Source organism: Cimex lectularius, unplaced genomic scaffold (assembly GCF_000648675.2).
Source record: "Cimex lectularius strain Harlan isolate CLEC.00 unplaced genomic scaffold, Clec_2.1 scaffold8, whole genome shotgun sequence".
NCBI lineage: Eukaryota > Metazoa > Arthropoda > Insecta > Hemiptera > Cimicidae > Cimex > Cimex lectularius.
The window spans coordinates 2062931-2086969 of record NW_019392656.1 but is presented as its reverse complement, the minus strand read 5'-3'; the positions used below and the strand labels follow the sequence as shown (position 1 = coordinate 2086969).

The 24039-nt window shown below is 30.5% G+C and overlaps 5 protein-coding genes across 7 annotated transcripts; 3 read left to right on the top strand and 2 right to left on the bottom strand.

Annotated features, from left to right (window-relative positions):
* Nucleotides 1-1802: 1802 nt before the first annotated feature.
* LOC106669721 (probable pseudouridine-5'-phosphatase) lies at nt 1803-8326 on the bottom strand. The gene is made up of 4 exons (XM_014399390.1): nt 7895-8326; nt 7603-7821; nt 4774-5006; nt 1803-4699 (listed from the first exon to the last, which is right to left on the bottom strand). The coding sequence occupies exons 1-4, from the start codon at nt 8001-8003 to the stop codon at nt 4526-4528; spliced, it is 735 nt and encodes a 244-aa protein (XP_014254876.1). The 5' UTR covers nt 8004-8326; the 3' UTR covers nt 1803-4525.
* Nucleotides 8327-10074: 1748 nt separating this feature from the next.
* On the top strand, nt 10075-12098 carry LOC106669613 (androgen-dependent TFPI-regulating protein-like). 2 transcript variants are annotated; one of them, XM_014399195.2, is made up of 5 exons: nt 10130-10588; nt 10653-10781; nt 11540-11748; nt 11820-11972; nt 12080-12098. In XM_014399195.2, the coding sequence occupies exons 1-5, from the start codon at nt 10415-10417 to the stop codon at nt 12081-12083; spliced, it is 669 nt and encodes a 222-aa protein (XP_014254681.1). In that variant the 5' UTR covers nt 10130-10414; the 3' UTR covers nt 12084-12098. The 2 variants fall into 2 exon arrangements, 1 of the variants encoding a protein (XP_014254681.1); XR_001340948.2 differs by lacking the exon at nt 12080-12098 and having other exon boundaries at nt 10075-10588; nt 10653-10816; nt 11820-12021.
* Nucleotides 12099-13718: 1620 nt separating this feature from the next.
* Nucleotides 13719-16082, top strand: LOC106669759. The gene is made up of 4 exons (XM_014399456.2): nt 13719-14034; nt 14622-14744; nt 14822-14974; nt 15035-16082. The coding sequence occupies exons 1-4, from the start codon at nt 13899-13901 to the stop codon at nt 15307-15309; spliced, it is 687 nt and encodes a 228-aa protein (XP_014254942.1). The 5' UTR covers nt 13719-13898; the 3' UTR covers nt 15310-16082.
* A 219-nt stretch (nt 16083-16301) lies between these two features.
* LOC106669745 (2-oxoglutarate dehydrogenase-like, mitochondrial) lies at nt 16302-19838 on the top strand. Of its 2 annotated transcripts, none has more exons than XM_014399431.1 (12): nt 16302-16466; nt 16528-16586; nt 16641-16970; nt 17037-17293; nt 17348-17480; nt 17595-17751; nt 17810-17951; nt 18030-18164; nt 18223-18414; nt 18484-18823; nt 18987-19260; nt 19337-19838. In XM_014399431.1, the coding sequence occupies exons 1-12, from the start codon at nt 16399-16401 to the stop codon at nt 19743-19745; spliced, it is 2496 nt and encodes an 831-aa protein (XP_014254917.1). In that variant the 5' UTR covers nt 16302-16398; the 3' UTR covers nt 19746-19838. The 2 variants fall into 2 exon arrangements, with proteins under 2 accessions (XP_014254917.1, XP_014254918.1); XM_014399432.1 differs by having other exon boundaries at nt 17015-17293.
* Nucleotides 19839-20180: 342 nt separating this feature from the next.
* LOC106669756 (transmembrane protein 182) lies at nt 20181-23770 on the bottom strand. Its single transcript, XM_014399452.2, has 4 exons — nt 23326-23770; nt 21704-21980; nt 21485-21640; nt 20181-21127 (listed from the first exon to the last, which is right to left on the bottom strand). Exons 2-4 carry the CDS (start codon nt 21978-21980, stop codon nt 20889-20891), a joined length of 672 nt encoding a protein of 223 aa, XP_014254938.1. The 5' UTR covers nt 23326-23770; the 3' UTR covers nt 20181-20888.
* Between the last annotated feature and the right edge of the window lie 269 nt (nt 23771-24039).

Genomic DNA, 24039 nt, shown 5'->3' with positions numbered 1-24039 from the left:
CCCTTCCAGGTATCCATCCTGATTCCCCGCCAATCCCCCATTCCTCCAGGACATAAGAAAGAAAACCCAATGTACCATCATCTAGTGAAACGCCAATGCTTTTTCCAGTCAGTTTCCTTGGACCTGCCGGACACAACTTGTCTGCTGTCATTACCCTCTTATCTCACTCGTTTTTTGTTTTTTTTCTTCTTTTTTACATTAACATTTTTTTGTACAAAACCAACCTTCATTTCTCACTTCCTCTCCTCTCTCTCTCTCTCTCTCTCTCTCCCAAGGGTTGCACAATGCTTTCCAATGCTGGGGGGGAGGGGACTTAAGCATTTATTGTAACAGTATTAAATATGGATTCTTAAATTAGTATAAATATTTTAAATAAAGACTTAATTTTTATCTGGCAGAATAAATAACAAATGCATGAAGGTAGGTTTTTATTTTATTACTCTTTACAATAAATCAACACAAACATGTATTTTTTATTTACATTAATATTTTCTGAAGTAGTTTTCAAATATTGTTCCCATCAGCTCTATCAAATAAGTTTTTTTTAGTTTTTAATAATTTATAAAAAACCAAACCAATCTGCAAATGGAATCATTTTTCCTTTGTTAAAGCTGTCTAAAATAAAGATGATGAATCCAAGATCACTCTTCCAGTAACACATTTTAAGCACTTTTAAGCAGAAAGTGATTTAGAAGAAGAAACAAATCTTTGAAGTAAATAGAGAGGTGTATAAGTCTTTCTTTATTTTTTTTATAATAATTCTATAAAGAAATGTAGTCTAATATTTACGTTTGGTTTGTAGCCTTGAGTACTTAAGATGAACTAAGTAAGCAAACAGTTTCATTTTAAATTTCCTTTATTACAAACTAAGCAATAAGACAGTGTGAGAAAGATTTATAGAAATAAAGTGGGGAGAAAACGTGGTAAATATCAAGTTAATCTTCACAATTCAATTCACTTCTTCTTCACTAATGTTGAAATGGGTGGAATCTGTAGAATTATTTTATCATAAAATATTTTTAAAACATCAATAAAGTGATAACTTCGATCAGAGAATGGAATTTCAATATTAATACAAACAGATTAGATGAGGATTAAAGAAATATGAGATTTTTTATTACAATTTAAATGCTTTATGGTATTTCTATTTCATCTCATACCACTGAAAACTCATATCTGCAAAAACAGAAATAATAGAAAATTTCATAAAGATATAAAACTTAGCAACTTAATAAAGACGTTATCACAGATGAAAGAGGATTAGTAGGCTAATTTTAATCATAAAATGTGTGCCATTGAATGTATTTCTACCATTTTTCTTTTCCTCTTTGAAATACCATCATTGAGAAGAATTAAGCCCATCTTTTTCTAATACTAGGACTCTTGTTTTGGAAAAAAAAATTGTAAAAGAAATAGATTAGCAATGATTTTTTCTCGAGAGGCTTAGGTTATCTTTTTTACAGAGAATAGAAAAGCATTTCAAGAACTGAAACAATTACAAAACAAAACGAGGAAAAACAACCGATTGATTTAAATATAATTATTAAAATTTGCATAATTATTGCACTACAAAGAAATTTCATAACTTATTTACAAATTGTTTGAATACAAATACAAATGAATATTAAATTCAAAGGTCAATTCAAAAACTGTCAAAGGATAAAATTAAACTGGGGAATTATGGTCTCTGCAATAAACATATTGGGTTAAACAGTGCATATTTAAAATTGTTTCTAAGCCACTAAGAAACTATGCCACTGCATGGTGAAATAAAGATATGTAACAGAAAGAAAAAACTACACTTTGTCAACAATAATATATTTTTTAAGTCAGCCCCAATTTTTTTCCAGAAGCTGAAAAGAACTTATTATCTGTTCAAAAGTATTTAACTAATCCAAGTGCATTTTACATCTACATCACTTATTATCATTATACAGAAAAACTAAAGATAATTGTCCTAACATTCAGTTATCACATGTGTTAAATCCAACAATGTTACAAATTAAATAAGTCTAAATACATCAGTCCCAAAACAAAATTGTATTACAAATAAACGCCTTCAATTTCTAACATGCACGATGCAAACTAAAAGTAATTTACTGCAGAAACTAACTAAACCAGCTCCAATTTACTAATTTTGTTAGTGTTGATACAAGAGTGCACTGATTTTAAGCTACTATACAAGATATTTGAATCTATGCTTGAAAAATAATAACCCTACCTTATATTTATATTTTAGATTAAAAAATATACAACTTTTCATTATATTATTTTTCTACAAAAATAAGATATTACATCATGTAAAAATCAGTGATTGTTCAAAATTACTATTAATCGGAATCTTTGTGAGACTTCTGCATCAGTATCCTCTGAAAGAATTTAAGTAGTATCTAGTTTTAATTTAATTATCAGACAATAAGTGACCTGGCTCTACCACCAAACAAAAGCTGTAGATGTACGAATAATTATACTAACATTGAAACAACATAAAACAGCATTACATTTGGTACAGTAAAATATAAGTGAAGAAAATCAATTTAAGTCCTCATGACAAATTACACTAAATGATTAAGCAAAGTCCTATAATTCAATGTGAATTAAAATTGTGATTGGACTTTTAGATGTTTTAGAGTGAATTATATTCACTACTACAGGCTCTCCATGGATAAACCAAGCCAAAAGTTCACAAAAAATGCCTGGTTTTTTTAAACCAAAACATAAATAAATATATATGCCTTAACACATTGACTGCGTAAGATGCAACACATGTGTCATGCCAACTTTCCTTTTGGAAGCAGTCACAGTCTGTGTCCTTCCGTATATACTTTTTAAACTCTCCCTCCACTTCACCCGCTAACACAATTCCTTTTGAATTTCCTAGGCCACCTCAAAAAGGAAAAAAGTGTCACTGGCATTTCAATTTTTTTCAACTGGAAGTGATTTTTGTAATTTTTCTGTGAAAACCACGTAATTTGCTTTTCTGTGTATGTGTTTTGAGATTTTAATTTACCCATTTACATACAATAAAGGAGAAATTATTGCAGAAAGTAGAAATGACTTTTATTCACGTACACCCAAATTAAACAAACGTTCTACAGAATGTGTATTTCAATTACTTAACTGTTTCACCGTGTAAATTATATCACTTAGATTGATTGAAAATGATTACATTATTTTTAAAACAGAGAGTTATTTTACACGATAAATTGGGTTCTGCCATGAGCAACCAGAACAGTCAACATGTTAAAGAAAAAGACAGCCTAAGAAATAAAGCATATGTGAGATCAGGCAAATGTTTGATTGATAATCTCCCTAAACTTCCTACAACAATCACTCTTTAAGAGTCATGATCACATTTAAAATATGTAGTCACTATTGAATAATTGATAACGTTTCAGAGTTTTTCATTTTGATATAGAACAGTCTTTAACAATTATGAAAAAAGCATTTTTATAAATAACTATCTATAAAAAATTGACTTGCCACTTAGTGAAGGTTTCTTTCAAGGAGAAAATAATTACATATATATAGAGGGGCCCTCTGTTCTATTTCTGATACAATAAATTCACAATGCTACAAAAGTAGGCAGTATAGTAGGAATGTTATTACTGTAAGATCAAATTACATAATAGTTATCAGGAAAAAAACTATCAGATAAATTAAAAAGAAATGTTTTCCTCACATACCAACCAACAAGGCTTCACAAAGGAATTACAGTTTTACACAACATAAACTTGTTTTTACACAACTAAAACTTTTGTTATATAATTATATATAACTTCATCTTTACAAAATAAAACCAATAGATTTAAATAAATGCCAATAATTCAATTTGAATAATTCACTGTGTGAGGCTAGTTAAAATTTATCGTTACAAAAATTATTTTGTCTCTTAATTATCAATAAATTAAGTCTCATTGCTCTGTGCAAAATAAAATATTATGTGACATTTTTACTGTTTGATATACTTTGTTGTTCACTTTCAGTCTCTTTGGAGATTTGAATAATAAAATCTCGACATAATTTTCTTTGATTGAATAGTCTGGTCAAGTTTGTAGATTATAAGCATAAATAATCGTTTGCCAGTGAGCTCTTCAGTTAAAATAAAACAATAACACTGATGACTCAACAGTCTTCATTGAAAAAAACTATTTGAATTGATTTGAAAGAATTGTACAAAAGTAAATCATCAAGATTCTTCCACTAAAATGTTTAAGTTTTTTTGGTTTTTTAACTCTTAACAAGATTAATTTTTGTTAAATGTATTTAAATCTAAAATGTTAAATAAATCAACAAATTTTAATTTGCTGACTAGATATCACGGATCCAGATACTTAATTAAAAGGATTAAACAGGAGCCCCAGGAAAAACAGCTCTTTACAAAATAATAAATATTGTAAAAAAAAAAAACTAAAAATTACCAACAAAGGCAATAAAATGTTCTAAAAAAATAAATAACAAAAAACCAGTTAAGAAACATCTACTAAAATGTATTAAACAAAACATAAAAACGTACTAACGGTACTTAATACGGTGGCAGTCCAAACTGTTCAGGTAAAAATTCTAAGAGAGACTTAATGACTAGAGTCGCTTTGGTTGTTAGTTCCTTAGGAATGTAATCTTCCGGGACCATCACACATTGCATGCCTGCAGCAGTCGCCCCCGCCACTCCATTTGGAGCATCTTCAAATACCAAACACTGTAATATATATATTTTTTTTTTTTTAATTTGAACAAAATAAAGATACAAGATTTTATAAAACAAGAACACACATTAGACGGGTTTGGTTTGTCTGGAAATCGCCTCGCTGCGATTAAAAATATATCAGGAGCAGGTTTCCCATTAACCACTTCGGGGTCGGAACTGCCTTTCACCACATGGCTGAATTTATAAAAAAGGTTTTTATGGATAGCAGTTTTCAAGTTAAAACTCTGTTCTCCACTACTTGTCGCAACTGCTATAGGGATTTTCTTGCTATGTAAATGATTAATTAATTTCTCAGCACCTGAAAAAGAGAATTTCTAAATATTAAAATTTGATGGAAATAACTCATAATACTTTACACTTTAAATAATTATCACATAAATAAAACAAAATGTTTAACAATTTACAACATTAATTAAGAAATCTCAATTTCCTCAAGTATATAACAAGCACATCTATTGAAGAATACAATGTATTGATTGGTGCATTCAAAAAGGCTCGTTTTAAACCTATATGGAATGCACTTAATTAAACAGAGAGACAAATATAAACTAAAGCATTTCACCATCTTCAGAGGTGTGGATCAATATATCAATGCTGACGTGTGTGTCAGTAACTAACGACCTAGAAAAATAAACAGCCCATCATGAGAAAATAGATGTATGGTGTACAAAATAACCAGTATTATTATAATTTTTTTTCTTATATATAAGAGTACATAATATGAGTCTTATTTGATAATATTCCTCCTTGCTAGTAACTTATTTTATTAAATTGTAAATTTGTGCAATCCAATAATAAAGGCTAAATAAAACAGGCCAAATAAAAAAAAAAAACACTCCCTCGTTGTCTTCTCTAAAAATGAATAAAGGATGACATTGGCACAATTTGTTATCTGCCAACTACAATCAGCTATTTCTATAAATAATACAAAAGGTAATTTAAAAACAAGCTCACGGGTGTAATATTATTTGTGTAAGTCCAGCAAAATTGTTTTACTTCGGTACCTTAAAAGTTTTCAATAAATAATTCTTATTATTTAATGGAAAAATAGGAACTCTTGTTGGCTATTAATTACTGTCTACCTTATATAGAATGGAATTTAATATGTGAAAAAAATTATAATACTATTAATATAATCCCTAATTGTTGCCATTACCTACAAATATAGAATCCAGAACAAATACTATATAAAATTCAATTATGAAAAATGACAGTTTGTTACAATTTTCATGCTTGAATATGTGTATGTTGAATTTATATGAAAATCCAATGTTGCGAGGCATAAATATTTCTTTAATTTGTATGTTTCAGACACTTGTTCTTTTCTCCACCAACCATCTAAATAAAAAAAAATTAAAAAATACAATAATATGATTGTAATTTAGATTTTTGAGGTTTTTCTTGTAAAAATGTTTCTATCTATAAAATTGTAAAATTGTATGGATATTGTGGATAGGAATAAAACCTAACCCATGAAATACTTCACAGCATAAGTCAACTATTTATCAAAATTTTGCTGCCCAAATAATGTTCAAACATTAGATGTGATAATCAGCAGACCCAAAAACAAAATTTTGGCGAAATGTTCAAACTCTTCTGGCATATCAGCAAGGTAATTCAAGATTATTAATACTATCATTATTCAAAGTCAGTTCATCACATCACTATTTAAACGTTTTAATAAACTGAAGCAAATTATGAATATGTTGGATATCTTGTTGGCATGTTGTTGGCAACAAAAAATGTTTTGCTATATTCTCAATTTGTATACACCTTAATTGCATGGCTTTTCAACTGAAATATACAATAGCTGTTCAACAACTGTTGAAAACCAAGAAAATTTAAGGTATATAATCATATAGTAATTGGATCCTTACTGATCATTTGATCAAGATTAACAATAACGATTAATTTACGGGATCATTACCTCGCACACAACAAGAGGATATTGCAGTAAATAATTCCTGTCACGTAGAAGGGCTTAACATCCAACTACCCTTTTGGTGTCATGAGGAGTCAGACAAATTTACTGTTGCTCAATGATGAGAGACCCAGAGCCAATAGTGTAATAAATACCAAAAATTATATAATAATTTAATAATCAAGTAACCTAACAACTCAACAATCACTAAGAACAAAATTATTATTGTCTATTCCTCATATAAAGCAATCTAATGTATATACGACTGTACGATTGTCAATGTAAAGGTGTCAATCTAAAAAAGTTAAACTGCCTTACTTTTGCAAGCAAACTTTTTCTGTTATCTTAATGTAACTAAGTTGTTGAGGTGTTTTGTAATGATTTATTTTCATTACACTTTTTAACTTTTGACCAGTTTGCTATAAATATATTTAATAGCGCCATAAAGGACAGAAACTTTGAGCCTAAGAATAAAATTAATACATCGTCCTTCCTGCTTTAACACAGAATAATATGAAAAATGTTAATATGGTTGGTCCATGGAAAGGTGATAATGCAAAAAATGTTTAACATAAAAATTAGTAAAGTATTTCCTGTCATACAGGAGGGCTTAACACTCAACTATATTCATTGGGTGTCGCTGACTGGGTCAAACCACTTCACAATACATTTCTCAGACCATTATCAATTAAAAAGCCAAGGACTTTGAACACAGGACCACTAGCATCGCAAATACGGGTCGGACACCCACTAACCACTTGGCCACATCCAGGCCAAAGAAACTGTACTACTTTTGCAAGCAAGATCTTAAAGTAAGTTATTGAGGTGATGATGGATTTTCATTACTTTTAAGGTATTTTTGGACAGATACAATTTGTCATAGATGTAGCTTTTGAAAAGAGCAGTTCTCGAGATGTTGATACTGTCTGAATTCTTGAACTTGAATATAAAAAAAATGTAATAATCTAATTACCCGGTTTCAATGGAATGTTATTCATAACTTTAAATTGTTCCGTTTTCGCCAGTTTTCCGAATTCTTCCGGTGTGACGGGCAATTTGAGCTTTTCGACTATCAACTTTGAAGTGTCCTGCTCCTTGGTGCCCAGGACTGCTAGCCGAAGATCCGGAGTGTACTCCTTGCCGAAGGAGGCAATCACCGCCCCGATCGTGCTTTTGTACAGGACTTCACTGTCTAAAAAAAAATTAAATTTGTATTTTTTTTATCATTTCCCTTATCAAATTTTTTAAAAGATAATAGTGATTACCTAGTATGAGGCCGTCGAGATCGAATATAACATGAGTGACGCTCTTGTATGTCGGCATTGTATGAGCGTGTCTGTTAAAAAGGGCGCCGACCGACTTATAAAGAAACATGAGAAAAGAACAGAGAAAATGAACAAATAAATAGACGAGCACCAAGGACGAGCTGGCAGCAGAAGGTTATCGTACTAATATTAGACGGGCTAGAGGCTTTAGAGCCGATTGCGCAAACGGTCTCATGCTTTCAACTCGTCACATTAACAAATGTTTTTTTCATTTAAAAAAAAATGGATTTTTCCCATCCACAGGAACGATTTGAACAATGATTTGATTTTGTCGTTTGAACCAAAAAAAAGTTCACTTCTTATGAATACACTCGAGTCCCATATAACTATCATGTCATCGCCATTTTCAAAAGTCTTTCAAAAAAGTTTTAACAATATTTATTTAAACGGGCAGATGCTCAAAATACAATACACTTTGCAATTAAAACAAAAATACAAATTTTTCCATATTAACAATTTAAAACTAATTATAAAAGTCTCACAGTAATTTCACACAACACCAATATGACACCGCAAGAATAGCACCACATTTATGCCTTGAAGATGACCCAATTAAAGCTCTAAACGCCGGAAAAAATGAAAAGTGCTTTTCTAAACTACCTCATCCTTGACCACTCCTCATGAATCCAACAAAATGAAAAACAATCATTAAAAACCTATTTATAGAGTACAAACATAAAATTAATTTATTTATGTAATTATAACAAATTTTATGTTTGTACTCTTCAAAGAAGTTTTTAATAATTGTTTTTCATTTAAACTTTTACAAACTTTACAATTAAAATTTTAAATTGTTCATATGAACAAATTTGTATTCTTGTTTTAATTATTTATTAATCAATTATTATCAATTATTTATTTATTAGTATTATTAATTTAAATTGTAGTGGGTTATATAATTATTATATACTAATAATATTTAATATAATTATTATATACTAAGCAATTAGAACGATTCTTATATTCTGCTAAACAGTGTTAGAATTAAAACTTCCAATTATAAAAAAAAAAGACAAAAGTAACAACCAGGGGCGTCAGTCACCACAAGGGTTTAGGTGTTAACTCGGCGCTCATCATTGTGAGATAAAGGTCTTGGGTAAATCCTGCGGCCCTGATTCGAACCTAACATATTTACAAATGGATTTTTTATTTAATATTTTACAAATTTTATAATTAAAGTTGTATTAAGTATATAATTAAAGTTTTAAATTCTTCGTACAAACAAATTTGTATTCATGTTTTAATTAACACTTATTTATTAATTAATATTACTAATTTAAATTGTAATGGGTTGATGTTATCATTTAATAGTATTATTATTATCATATACTAAGCAATGAGAACGAATCTTATATTCTGCTAAGCAGTGATAGAATTATAACTTCCAATTATAATAAAATAGACAAAAGCAACAATCGGGGTTGTCAGCGGCCACATAGGTTTAGGCGTTGACTCGGTGCTCATCATTGTAAGGTAAAGGACCTGGATTCAAATCCAGCGGCCCAGCATTCGAACCCAATATACTTACAAATGTGCTAATTTTTTAAACAACAGCACTCCAGGGTTGATATGACTTCGGCTGTTGTGAACCCTCGTAAAAAAAATTGTTTGAATAACTAGAGATATGATGTAATGGTTTTTAAAGAAGTTCTGAATATATCTATTGGTGGAAACTTTTGAATAAGTTATTAGCTATTTTCTAAAGTCGGTTAATAACGGAATGAGGAAGATAACCATGAATATGGAGAAATGAAGAATATGGAAGAAAGTCTTTTATTATGGAGTGGACTGCCAACACCTATGGGTAATTCTTGAAGCCTGCCTGTGATTTATTGTAACTTACACAAAAAGCTGGAATTGCCAATGGGTTGTAAGAAGTTCAGCTCTGAACATGTGTGTTGGTAAGTACATGCATGTGCAGAATTAAGCTTAAATAAATCATTAATAATATACATGCAAATACATACATAAGCATATATACAATATACAACAGTAGCATTAGTAACAAAACAGTACTACAAAATAAACTATAGCTGGCCACCTTCTGTTTTTTCCGTTTGTTTTCAAGATGATAAACCTTATATTTTGTCATTATTATGGTACATATTTATAAATTTTTCAAGCATTGAACAGATAAATGTAAAATTAAGGAGCTTGTGTTACAACACACTCTGAATCCCTTCACTACAAATTAATAGGATCGGCTCGATAGGAGGTATAAAATTATAATAGTTAATCATCATTATATCACTACTATAAATATTTGCTTCACCACTACCTGGCTCAGGTTATGCTCAGGTTTCTTGTTATGCTCAAACTAAAGTGACATATGTTTGAAATAGTTTATTAAAATTTACAAGTCTCATATTCATGTTTAACAAGCAGAACAAATACCAAAACCCCATGCAAGATCTATAAAGAGCAGGAAAAACAGTCTTGACATTTGGTGCTGAGGCAGCAATGAATAGCTTGTACAAGAAGCACACCAAGTTCTTCAAAGTTGTAGGACTTCTTTTCCATTTCAGTGGAGCACTTCAATTCACCGTTGGAATAGTCTTCGATTACCAGCTCATAGTCCCAGGCCAAACGTTTTATCTCTTACAAAGGCTTCAATACATGACATATTGGAATTTGGTATGTGATAAAATGACACATGTAAAAATTGACCAGATGGATAATTAAAATTATTTTTTTCCAGTATCTTCAATGGTTCTATTTTACTAAAAGGACTATTAATGATATTATGACATTTGATGACAATGATGAGGATGAAACGCCTAAATGTGTTGATTATATTAAAACATCATTGGCAATACCTAATGCTCTGGTATATACTTTTTTTTTGGCCCATGCTGATACAAGGTCAAATTTTTACAATAGAAACATTGATAATGTTCAATAGATGCATTAGTGTTTTGTTGCAAATAATTATTTGTTATAAGAATTATCACTAAAACCTTGAGATAAGTTTTCTTTTGGCAATATAGCCAACTGGTGGATTTAAAACCACAAATGCCTTATTATTATTATTATTATTATTAATTTTTAAGGGCGTTTTAACGGCTAAGGTCATTTCACGCCCTAACATCCAAACCTTCTATCTTAGGTTAGCTATATCTCTTCTGAGTGCTATAAAGCTCTGACTCCAAACATTCACTCGTAATCTTATTTATCCTATTGCCATCCAAGCTTTAATTTTTCTTTTTAAAATTCTTAATTCGGAAGGCCAAATGCCTACAAAATTCCCATTTTAAATTGCATAAAATTTAATAAATTTATAAAATTTATTTCTGTTTCTTTTTTTAATTAGAATTGTGAATTTTGTTCCATAATTTAAAAATTCCCCTTACTTTTAACTTAGTTATTTGTTTTTAACATTAGTTTGTAATCATTAGTTGTGTACTAATGATTAGTCCTAGTCAAATATTCAATTTCTATCTTTGTTGAAAAAAATGAAGCCTGCAAATGTTTTTGTTTTACGTTTTTAAATAATTATAAATTTATTTTAATTACTAATTGAACAAAACAATGGATTGCTTGTGTTTAAATGATCAATATAAATTACAAAAATATTTATTTTTTTAGACTGTCTCCATTCTTTTTTGGACTATCTACACTCTAGATCCATCATTGATCCATGGTGGAGAGCCTTTGCCTAGATATCTCAACTTTGTCGTACATACGAGTGTTTCTCTATTAAATTTGATAGAATTAGCCATTGTAAAGCAACGTATCTGCCCTCAGAAGAAATGCCTATGGATCAACTTTTGTTTTAGCCTTGTATTCACAGCATGGTGATTCTTATTTATTATTTTAATTATTCACCATAATGAAGTTGTTATTTTATTTTTATTTTTTTTTTTAGGTTTATTGCATACAACATGACAGAAAACAAGTGGACATACCCATTTTTGGACCATCTAGATATTCTGAGGAAAGCAGTATTTTTTAGCAGTTGTTGTTTAATGAATTTTTCACTGTGTATTCTTGGTCAAAACCTTCAATATCTTATTTGGGGGTAATAACATATCAAAATATATAACAATAAACACAATATAAACTATTAACAAAAATTACAATGTTTCGTGTACACACTTTTTTCAATTGGTATAGTTTTTGTTGTAGATAGTGAAAACCACTTGTTCATCTATCAAATCAAAAAGAATGAAAGTAACAATAATACGCATGAGAAGATTCGTTTAATAAAAGAAATAAATATCTTCCAGAAAATCCATTAGTGGATATCAATTTTTTTTATAATAAATTACTTCTTAGAAATTCAACAAATACATAATTTATTCAAAAGTAGATCAAATAAATCTTTTCAAATGCATGCTTCAAATTTATTGTTGTCTGGTTGGTTGGTCTTAGGATAAACAAGGATTATTTTGGGCTTATATGTAAAAAAAAATCAGGGATAAGGCAAATTTGAAAGAAAGAAAAACACTCAATCAGTTCTTTAGAAATATTGAGAGAAATAGAAATAATTGAGTTGGAGTGAGTATATATCAATTCACTGGTTGGAAAGGATATTTCAACTTACATACGGGCTTTTCTGCTAGCCAAACAAATTTTCTGGATTTAAGGATCATCTAAATGATACAATATCTCAGTACTTTTAAATATTCAAATTGTTATTTTTGATTAATTTGCTCAGTATTTCAATTTTGTCAGGATTACTCCTTGATGTAACTCACCAAATTAAACTTTAATGTTCCTCAGCTCTCGTCCTGGAAACATAAAATATTTTTCATTTCTGCTCATAAGAATGTTTGCATAAAAGAAAGTCCCATCAATAGGTTAATGCACCTTGTAAGCTTGGATATTACTATACATCTATTTTATTTAATAATTCATACTTCAAACTATCTGTGATTGATTTTTAAAAAATATTTTTAATTAATTTAATTTAATTTTTTAAGGCCAGCAAACTACATCGGTCATCCCAGCCCTCTCTTCTTTAGCTTTCTTTTCTAATCTCCCTCGCGTTTTAATTTATTTTTCTGTTTCTCCAGCTGTTACGATATTTTACAGCCAACTATTTTCTTTGTTCTATTGCTACCCTCTGTGTACCTCAGGGCATCATTAATTGCGAGTAAAAGAAGACAAATAACAAAAACAAATACCCAGAAACAAGATAAAAATATGACAGACTGGTTAGGATTCACACTACCAAGAGTACTTGATGTTCCTCAACGTAATTGGGAATATGCCCTTCCATTCACGCTAATAAATTATATTTACACCCCAGACTACATTCTCACTACCTCAGAGTACTCAATATTCCTCGGGGTATTTATTGTATTTTTATTCTAATTCAGTTTTTCTTTAATTAACCATTTGTTTTATAATGAATCTCTATATGAGCTTTCCTAGGTATATTTGTAACTACTGTAAAATTTTAATAGGCCTTGCCTGTAAAATAAATAAATAAAACAACTTTACCTTACCTTTTTATTATGTTGAACCTTCAGCCTTTCCTTATGTTAGACCTTTGTTTTCCTTGTGCAAATAGTTTATAACTATGTTTTAAAGAGATGTAAAAATTGACCAATGTAAATTATTACCTACTTAAGCATGCAAGTTTATTCAAGTTTTTTAAGTACTCTTTTGACGATTATCGTTTTATGAACTTGAATAAATCAAATTCAAGTCATTTAAACTTAATTTATGGAATTAAGTCATCGAAATACTTTAATGATGTAAAAGAACGAAGCGCTCGTGTCGGAGTTTGAAACTGAAATACTTATGAAGTTCAGTTGGAAACGTGAAGGGCGTGGTGTCGATGGTTAAAAACCTTTGACATGTTGTAAACACAACAGTTGAACTGTTTCCAATTTTACATTTTATTTCTTTTAAGCGTTGGTTCGGACGTTATACTTTCCAACTTTTTTTTTTATCATTTTGCTTTAATAAAATGTTAGACGTTTAAATATTTTAAAAAATGGGAAAAACTCTTACTGGAAAGATCTCGACTGGCATCTTCGCCCTTTCGTTCCTGTTGATTTTCATCGCCTTTTGTACTCCACACTGGTTGGAAACGGACAATACACAGCAAAACCCAAAGTTCCAGAATCTTGGTAAATGATTAATTTAATTGTATTTCGTACAAATAATTATTTTTTAATTATAATATTATATATAAAACTACCTTTATGTACTTTTATGTACTTTTATGTAATCCTGTTCATCAAATACAATTAACTAAACAATACAACTAGGTATAATTAATAGTTGACTTTAACCACAACATTAATATCTTGTTGTTTACCATTATAGAGTGTTATTAATCTTTTTACACTCTTTAGATTAAAAATAATGAAAATCAGTTCACTTTCATCCTTTCCAGAGCCAACTTGTCGAGTGAGTTAATTTTGTGATTATAATTTGTTTTCTTCTATGAAACAATAAATAAGACTGGTAAAAAGACATAGGCAAATTTCAGCACACTTTTTTCACAATTGTACAGCTACAAAAAGGACATAATTGTTAAAATAACCCACAGAACAACCACAATATATATATACATATATACAATCCACTGAAGACATTGATCAGAGGGTTTAAAAATTTGAGATTCCATCTTTGCTCATAGATAATAAGATGATTATCTCGCAGATTTCACGTAATAATTGTGCTAAATTTACCAGTTTTGTTCTTCTTTTAGGCCTTTGGACTGTGTGCTTCAATAATTTCCAGGACCCAAGATTTTGGTATGATTATTCATTTAATGAGTGCTGGTGGGTTTTTGAGGAAGAACATTACATAATATTTGACTTCATATTGCCCTGTAAGGATTTATTATTTTAAAATTTCATTAATTTAACATTTTTATTAGATGTCTAATAGCAAATTTACATTTTTTAGCTTTTTTCGTGGCCGTACAATTCTTTTTCACAATTTGCTTCACCCTGCACTTGCTATCTCTGCTCTGTGTACTTCTCTACCTGGGCTGCAGTCGGGATAACGACAAGTTCATCAAGCTCCTGGGATTCTTGGGTGGAGCGTTAATATTAGCTGGTAAATAAGATCGAAAAAATAATTTTAAATTGAAGGTTTTAATTTCCCTCTCTGTTTTAGGACTTTGTGGCACAGTGTCAGTCTACCTTTTTGGTCTATATGGAGACGGGAGGGATTGGATGCCCGATTGGCAGCACAATGAGATCGGGTGGTCATATGCGCTTGCCGTTATAGGTGTAATTGGAACTTACGCCTGTGGTGTACTCTACCTCGTTGAAGCCAGGCGGTATAAAGGTAAAGGTAAACGCGATGAAAGACAATTGCAAAGTGATTACCATATGGATGTAAGAACTGATATCCGTACACAGAAGGGTAAGAACGTAAGCGTATATTAAATACGGTTTAATTTCAGCAGTGGCTAGAAATATGAATTTTTAGATTTAGGAATATAAGCAGAAATCAAGATCTGTTATTTTTTTATAACTAGATTATAAAGTATGTGTCTTATATTTTAATTTTTAGTGTAATTAGCAAATATTTATTATTGTACTTGGATTATCTATGTATTTATCGCATTTTTTACACTCATCCGTCCAATGGAAAAACTTTCTTAATAATTTATAAAAATTAATTTTTTTATATTTATACATGTAAAATTGTGTCTTAAAACATAACATTATTCGTCCAGAGATAAAGATTTCTTAATAAATTCAAATAAGTTTTAGGATTTATATACGTAAAATTTTTACTTAAAATGTAACCTTATCCGTCCAGTGACCAAACAGTTTTAATAATTTCAAATAAGAAGTTTTGGGATTTATACATGTAAAATTAAAATGTAACTTATCCGTCCAGTGACAAAACATTCTTAATTATTTCAAATAACAAGTTTTGGTATTTATACATCTTAAAATCTAACATTATCCGTCCATTCATGTGTGTTGTTATAAAAATTCTACACAAATTATGTAATGTTTTTAACTGAAGTGAAACAAAATATTTAATATTTTTATACTTTTAGAATATAGTATTGTTTAAATTTTAATAACCATAGTTACATTGTAAGAATATAATGTATTTGCTAGTTGTTAAATAATCTGAGCTGCTGTTATTAACAATAACAAGCTTTTAACATGTTTTCAGTTTATGCAATAAAGAGATTTTTATATACTGTCTTTTATTACCTATATTATTTATTTATGTATATACGAACATAAATTTTTGTTCTTATTTTCACAATCAGAATTTTTTGAATTTTAGTATAAAAATAATTAGAATTTTACATTAACTGATGCATTGTTATTTTTATTGTAATAATGTTTTGTGCTAAAGAATTTTCTGATGGTGACAGATGAGCTTTAACACAGTTTTTTTATAATTATTATTAATCATGTGTTGACTTCCTAAAAACTTTTAAAACTTTTGTAATTTTCCAAATAGAACAAAATTATAATCTAGAGCCTTTTGTCAAAGGGAATTAAGTCATGCACGCAATGCTTACAGGGAGAATATGCAGTACCAGTAGCAAACATTGCAAAGCAGTTTTACATAGGTAGCTTATCTGGTCTTAAATTATGTTCATCTCTAGTAATAATGAAAACTTACCGTTTTAGGTTTCCTAAATTTAGCTTTGCCAATGTTGATCCTTTACTGTTGGTGGCTAGAAAGCCAGGTATTTAAATGTTTGTATAAAAGTATTTCCTACATTGAGGAAACTATATTTCAGAGTTCTTAATGAGACAACTCGCCACAAGAGGTCCAGCGGTTTCTCAGTTTGACTTGAGTTTTCGGACATCAATTACATTGGAAAATCTAATACAAGATATAAGACCTTGGCTGTTCAAGAAAGTTCATAGCAGTGACATACAAACAATTTCTGACATAGATAAAATCGCCACATTCAACCGACTGCTGATGATCCATTGTTTTGAACTGTTTATGTTTAGCAAATGCCATACTGCAAAAAAGTGTCTGTTCGACTGTGAAATTGTACTCCCTGCCCTATGCACGCTTATTGAAAGAGCGACTGAATATGATGCAAAAATATTTGTCATAGGTATGCTAATAACAAGTGTTAACTCATTTTACTGAAAATAATAGGTTTTTTTAATTATTAATCAAGGCTTATCCCAATTGAAACGATTGAAAACTGTTTCAAAATTAATCCAAACATCTGTGGAGGACATATTTTTTGACCTTATAGAGTGTAAAGATATGAATGAGGTGAAAATATGCTCTGATTTTATTGAAACTCCTAAAAAGAGAAATTCGTCATTAAATTTTCTTGGATCTCCTTCTTCGCCCTTAGCCATATATCCTGAACTTTTGGGTAAAACTAGAGGGATACAACAAATTGAAAATGATCACAGTGGAAAAATGGTAAACAAAAAGTTCTATAATTGTGTTCAACGATGTATTTATTTTAATGTCTAGGTGTGGCCTATATTTTGCTATCCCTTGGCAGAACTTAATTCCAAAGAAGTCTTCACAAATATCATCAAGCTTGCCAAAAATCCAAATTATTCTGCAAACGGTGTAGTCCATGTTATTATAAATAATGAGGCAGGTAATGTTATCAAATGATTTGTGCAATTTTAGCAAGGTACTGATTTTAATTGTCTTAATTTAATAGTAAGTAAGTGTGTACCTTAATTGTACTTAATTACTATTTTCTAGGCAGAAGATTTTTGTAACCCGCAAATTGAAAGCTCTTGCAAATTGGTAAAAATATTTGCTGAATATCTAAATGCACCAGTCATTCATGTAAAAGCGGATGATGTCGATTCTGTCATTTACGTGATGAATTTGGCAGCGGAATACAGAGCAAATCATCTCCGGTAGAAAGACACATTTATATTTTTTTGAACATATTAAAAACATTAATGTATTTTTTAGAGATATAGTTATTGATTTAATAACACCAACTAGTGTTTATTCTCCTAAGAATGTAGCACTTGCTGGTCTGATTCGGGAACTGTTGATTGGAGATAAATACCCACTTATATCTTCATACATCAGAGAACTATCAGATTCCAAAGTAAAATTTTTACTGTCAAATTATACATAACAAAATTAACTAAATAAAAGTAACTATACTAATTTTTTAATTATCCAGGTTATTTCAAAAGGTATACTCGAGGAACAGAAGGATGTATACTTGAAAAAACTCACGAGACTGCATAGTGCTCGTACATCACAACAATACCCACCATTTATGATCAAGAAAAAGAATCTAGTCAATCTTGAAAAGGTTTGTTCTTTTATTAATGAAATTGGTTAAAATAAACCGACAATTTGTTTCCTTTAAGAGGTATAAAGAGCCCCTGACTGGAGCTTCTCCAGTCGTTGTACAAAAAATCACACAAGCTATGACCACATCGTCTAGAGACTGCGTGTCGACAGAGTCGTATGAGCTTCAAGTCAAAAGACACGACTTATTGGTGAATAACATGCTCGATTGGGACATCTGTGAAACCCTAGCATACACTACATTAATGCAAGTGAGTATCTCATCGTTGTACACTTGCAAATTCATTAAAATTACAAAATAAAACATGCATGTTTCACAGGAAGGGAAAAACGTACGAATAAGCCAAAATAGCAGAGATCAGCACCCAGGTTTAAACTTTTTAAACGGGGAGAATGGAAATTCACTGCATCCTGCCATTGGGACGTTTCCCATTTTGGGCGAGTTCAAGTTATGCAGGAGTGATGTCCCACCTTTTGCTACAGCTGGTTTTGAAACGGGGTATTCCTCTATTATGACAAACACATTAAACATTTGGGAAGCACCTGTCACCTTAGAACCGTCACAGCTGCATAGCATAATTAGCCACTATTTCACACTTGAAAGTGAAGAGGACTTGGCATCAACTGGAGTAACACTCATAGTTCCAAACTATCTACAAGGTAATATATTCTTACATTATACATATAAATGTGTGTGCCCATGCATGTTTATGTAAAATTGGGCAAGTTCATTCAATTTTCATTCACTTTAATTCCTTCAACTTCAAGTTATTCTGTACTTTTTATTATTAATTCAAACAATTTCTTTTAATGAATAAAATAGCTTCTGATAATGGAACTAAGAAATACTACAGCTGCCAGCCACAAAGGATTTTGGAAGCATGTGAGGAATGTGAAATGATAACTTCAATGAATGACCAATTGCAAAATTGCAACATAATAGTTGCAAATGTTTCAACACCAGCGAATTTCTATCATATACTCAAGCGTCAAGCACGCTGCTTGAAACAAAGACCCCTTTTATGTTTTGTTCCAAATGATCACAGGAATTTCTCTCCAAGCTTTTCCAGTTTGGAGGACATTCTAGGAGATACCAGGTATTTAAATGTTTTTTTTTTTTTTTTTTTTTTTTTTTTTTTTTTTAATTTGAATTCTACTAAAACAAAAATACAGTTTTCAGAGTTACATTGGGGACCCTGATATTGCATCGAACTCTTCTGTACAGCATGTGATACTTTGCTCCGGTAAAGTTTACTACGACTTGAAGAACGAGCGTGCTTTGAGAAACTTCCAAAATAAAGTAGCCATAAGCCGAATTGAACAGATATTCCCTTTCCCTTATAACAACATAATTCAAGATTTAGAACGGTTTCCTCAAGCCAAAGTCTGGTGGGTACAGGAGGAAGAGTGCGGTGAAGGATGCTGGAACTACATCGAACTGAGGCTTTTCGGAATACTCGGTGATGAAGCATCTTTGAAATTCGCAGGAAGGCACAAGCGTACTAATGGAAAATATACAAATCTGAAACTGTCAGACGAAGAATTGAGATATATTTTTGACATGATATCAGATTCCTCATAAACTACAAACTTGAAAATGTACTGTCCCCTTTGTTTGAAGCGTTCTTCACTCTTGAGGTTGTTTACATAAATATATTTATTTACTATAATTTTATTTATTTTAATGAAGACCTTATAAAACAGAAATAACCAACCACAGGCAATGTTCAACTAAAAGAGAGTTCTCACTCATAGCTTGTTGTTTTCAACGATCCAGGTTTCATGCATTAAATGGTCATCATCAGTTTGATGGAGTTACAAACACATCTCTCAACATAAATTACAACAGGATTGTTGAAAGCAACAAACGGTGAGTAAGAATTATATTTTAAAGTGGTTGAACAACATACTCATCCCACATTTATCATTTCTATCAACAGGCAATGTTTGATATGGTAATAATAAATATATTTTAAAAAATCATTTATAAAGGGTTCAATCATAATTCAAAAATTGCTGTATTTCACCAGTGTTTTATTCATGTTTATTTATTTATATTTTTTTACAAAAATATTATAAAATAAAATTCCATTACAATCATACCCTACAAACGTATTGAATTAAAAATAATTTCTAATCATATATACATTATAAAATGTACAATTCGTAAAAAATAGAACTCAATTGATAAAAAGTTAGTTTAAAATATAATAAATTTAAGTCTTTTTTTTTCAATAAACAATAGATTTTAACTTTTGTTTAAATAAATTGGATGGATCTTTGTTGTGATAAAGCGATTTGGACGGAATTAAGTCTCAGGGGTTGATTTGGTCCAATAGTGAAAAAAATTCTTTAATATGGTAATACCTATTAACCACAGACTAGAGATATAAAAGCTCAAAGCACAACAGAAAAATATTACTTGAGCTTTTATAATTAAAAGTAAATTAAATATTAAAGAAACAAAAACAATACTTGCAAAACTAATTAATTAATAATATTTGTGAGCTTTTAACATTCTACTTAAATGTGTTAGCTATTCATGTAAATATAAAAGTTCTGAAAATTAAGACATGCAATTTAAATATAAAAAATACTATTTTGTAAAAATTGTACTAGTTGTTTGAATTAATTTTTACCATTACCATGAAAAAATCAACCCCTATCTTTTGTTTCGTTTGTTTTTAAAGTTTCTAAATTCTAAGTTGTTAAAAATAGAGATAAATCAAGCTTTGGTGTCCTGCTCCATTTCAAACCGTGTTTGAGATTCTTTTAAATACATGCGCTTCTTCTTCTGCAGAACACCCTCAACCAGAAAGAGACCCCCTGCTATTAAAGAGGCAATTGTACCTGCAATGGCTAGGGCGAAAGTCCAGCCGAAGAAGTTGTTGTCATGCCCTGGCATCCAGCCATCCTGGTTTGCCCAAATAGCAAAAACAATAACTGCTAAGGCGCTACACACACCTGTAAATAAAATTAACATATGAATTGTTTTAAATTTCGTATTAAAAATGCATTTCCCTTGAAAGAATTTAAAAAAGCGAACACTTTCACTTGAGAAAATATCGCACAATTCTTGACATATTTCCTTTTTAACAAGATAACACTATCGCATAATTAAAAATTATTAGCATTTCTGATAAGTGAATATTTTTGTTTTAAAGAAAAGCTATATATAATTCTTATAAATAATACAATAGTCCTTTCATCTCTAGGGCATTCTCAAATACAAATTTTACCACCTTTTTGATAAAGTATTAGCACAAAATTTTTTAAAAAGAAAATACTACAAATCTGAATAAAGTGTATTAAACTACTTACCAACTACAGACATGATAAGGCCTATTAATAATGTCAAATTAACAAATTGTTTATGTTCCGGGCCAAAGCACAAAAAGAACATAAGAACGAGTACAAATGATGCCAGAACTCCAATGAATGCCAAGGTGTAGAAAAATTGGGTCACGATAATAAATGCTACAACAGAGAGAAAAACATAAGTGGCAAATTTGCAAAAATGAAGTTTTTAGTTTAAATTACGTGGCATTAGGTATCCACGAATTTGATCGTATCCAGTTGTGAAGGGGTCGTACACCAATCGGCAGCCCACAAAGAACCGTCTCTGGTACTCATCCCTGGGATCAGAGAGCGAACGGAAACAATGTCTCCAAAGACCGAGTCGTTCGAAAGGTGCACCGCTTATACGTGAATCAGACACAAGCCAGCTCGATGTGCAAAAAGCGACAACAGTGAAAATAAAGGCAAGTACAAATATCCCAATCCCAATGTTTCCAGATAGAGAACGCTTTTTCACCATCTGTAATAAAAATAAAGCATAAATTTCCAGAAAGTACTTTTTTGTAACAAAAAAATGTTTATAGAGTAAATATAAAGGGTAATCTCTAAATGAAAAATACATGGTTACATTTTGTAAAACATCTCATCCTTTCAGGTTGCATAAAAATACCTCTAAGTTAAAAAATAAAATTATCCCTTCTCTCTATAAGCAAATATGTATTTTTGAAAATAAGTGTTTGTCTCAACTTTATCAGAGCAAACTCTTTTATATGTCATCTCTAAGCGAATTTTATTTGTAACATTGTAGCACATCCATCATAGACTCTTCCATTTATTTGAAAGCATACTGTTTATTTATTAGCAGCTATGACTGTAATTCAACCTGATAACGTGTTCAAAAAGTTTGCTTCTGGAAATAAGGGGAATGAAGATGAACTACAGTCAAGAAGACCAGGGTCATTTCCTAATAGCCAATGATGACAATCTGGTCATTCAACATTATGAAAGAAATGAAAGGCAAATGTTTAGACGCTGAAGCTTGCTACCGTCAGTCAATTTATAAGGATATATAATATTTGCTCATATTCCCAAGTTGATGATAGAATGAATGGATTCATTGCATAGGTTGACACTCTGGCAAGCTGCTGACACGTTTGACATGAATAATGTTCAATAGTTTCCCTAAATACGTTATCATTCAAGACATAAAAACTACAAGACCCTGCGGTTCATCTTCAATTAACTCATTCCCAGAAGCAAAACTTTTTGAATTGCTTTTGAGCCGTGCGCTTGGTAAAATGTGGACTGAGTCGGTCTTCAAAGAAATTTGAAATTAATTATGCCAATTTTTAGATATATTTAAGATTGTTTTGCCCTGATGATCACCTTAGAATAGGTCGAAAGCTTGGTAGTAACAACCGAATTTGTTTTTTCACTAAGACTATACCGAGATACAATATATTTGTGAGTAAAAATGTGGTAAATACACACTTTAACGTTAGCTATATGTGTTATGTAGTTTTATAGCTCAATATAAGTTTTAATATGTTAACTTAAACGTGCATTGTTACGACTGGGGGAATAACAAAATTCCAACATTTAAGAATGCATCTTGACTTAAATGTTCGTCCAACGAAAGCTTTCAAACAAGAATGTTACAGGTGGATTGTGTGAATATTATTTTACATAAAAATATGAAAAAAATGGGTTTGTTGACTGAAACCAACAACCTGTTTATTTATTAATCTGTATGTATTTTTTGTTAAGTAACGATGTTTAAATATTTTTAGAATGTCTGCTATTAGAAAATAAAACTTTACTATTAGAAAAATAAAGAAGGATAGAATATAATTGACATAAATTACCTTGAGACCTTTTGGTGGATTTGGTTGGTAAATGTAGAAATTGGTGGAGATTTTAAATTAGATGAAACCGTGTTAAAGTGTTTTAAATAGTCGTTCTTTTGTGTGATTTAAGTTGAAAAAATATAAAAACCATAACATCGGAAGTGTCACAGGCACGTAAACAACATTTCCCACCGAATGGACGAAAGCAACAAGCACACGCCCACAGCGACACAGGCACCCTCTTTCCAACTTCCAACTTCCCAACCCCCTCCAACGCAGACCTAGGCGGCAGACGGAATTGTAGGATTGAACGATTTTAAACCGACGATTTTCTCAAACTTAAAATATAACGAAAAAAGCTTTAATTGATAGAATAAGAAAGCCGAGTCGCTCTAAATGACTTTATTCAAATGAAAGCTTCCAAATGGCTTTTCGTCGGATATCCTTGAATAGAGCCTATTAACGCCTAAAGACCACACCTCATCCGTGAATGTTATGAGAAAAAAGCTTTGTGTTTTATGAAAGAGCGTAGTTTGTTTTCTCAAGGCACAAGGTTGTTATCCATTGCGATAATAGGCGAATGTCCTACTTACGACTTTACACGCTTAACAAAAAACGTTTCCTAAGAATATTACAAAGAGAAAAACAAGGCAGGGCACTTGTTTGTCTTGAATTTTAAAAGGAAACGTTCACGAAATTGAATATATTTATGACACGCATATATTAAAAAAA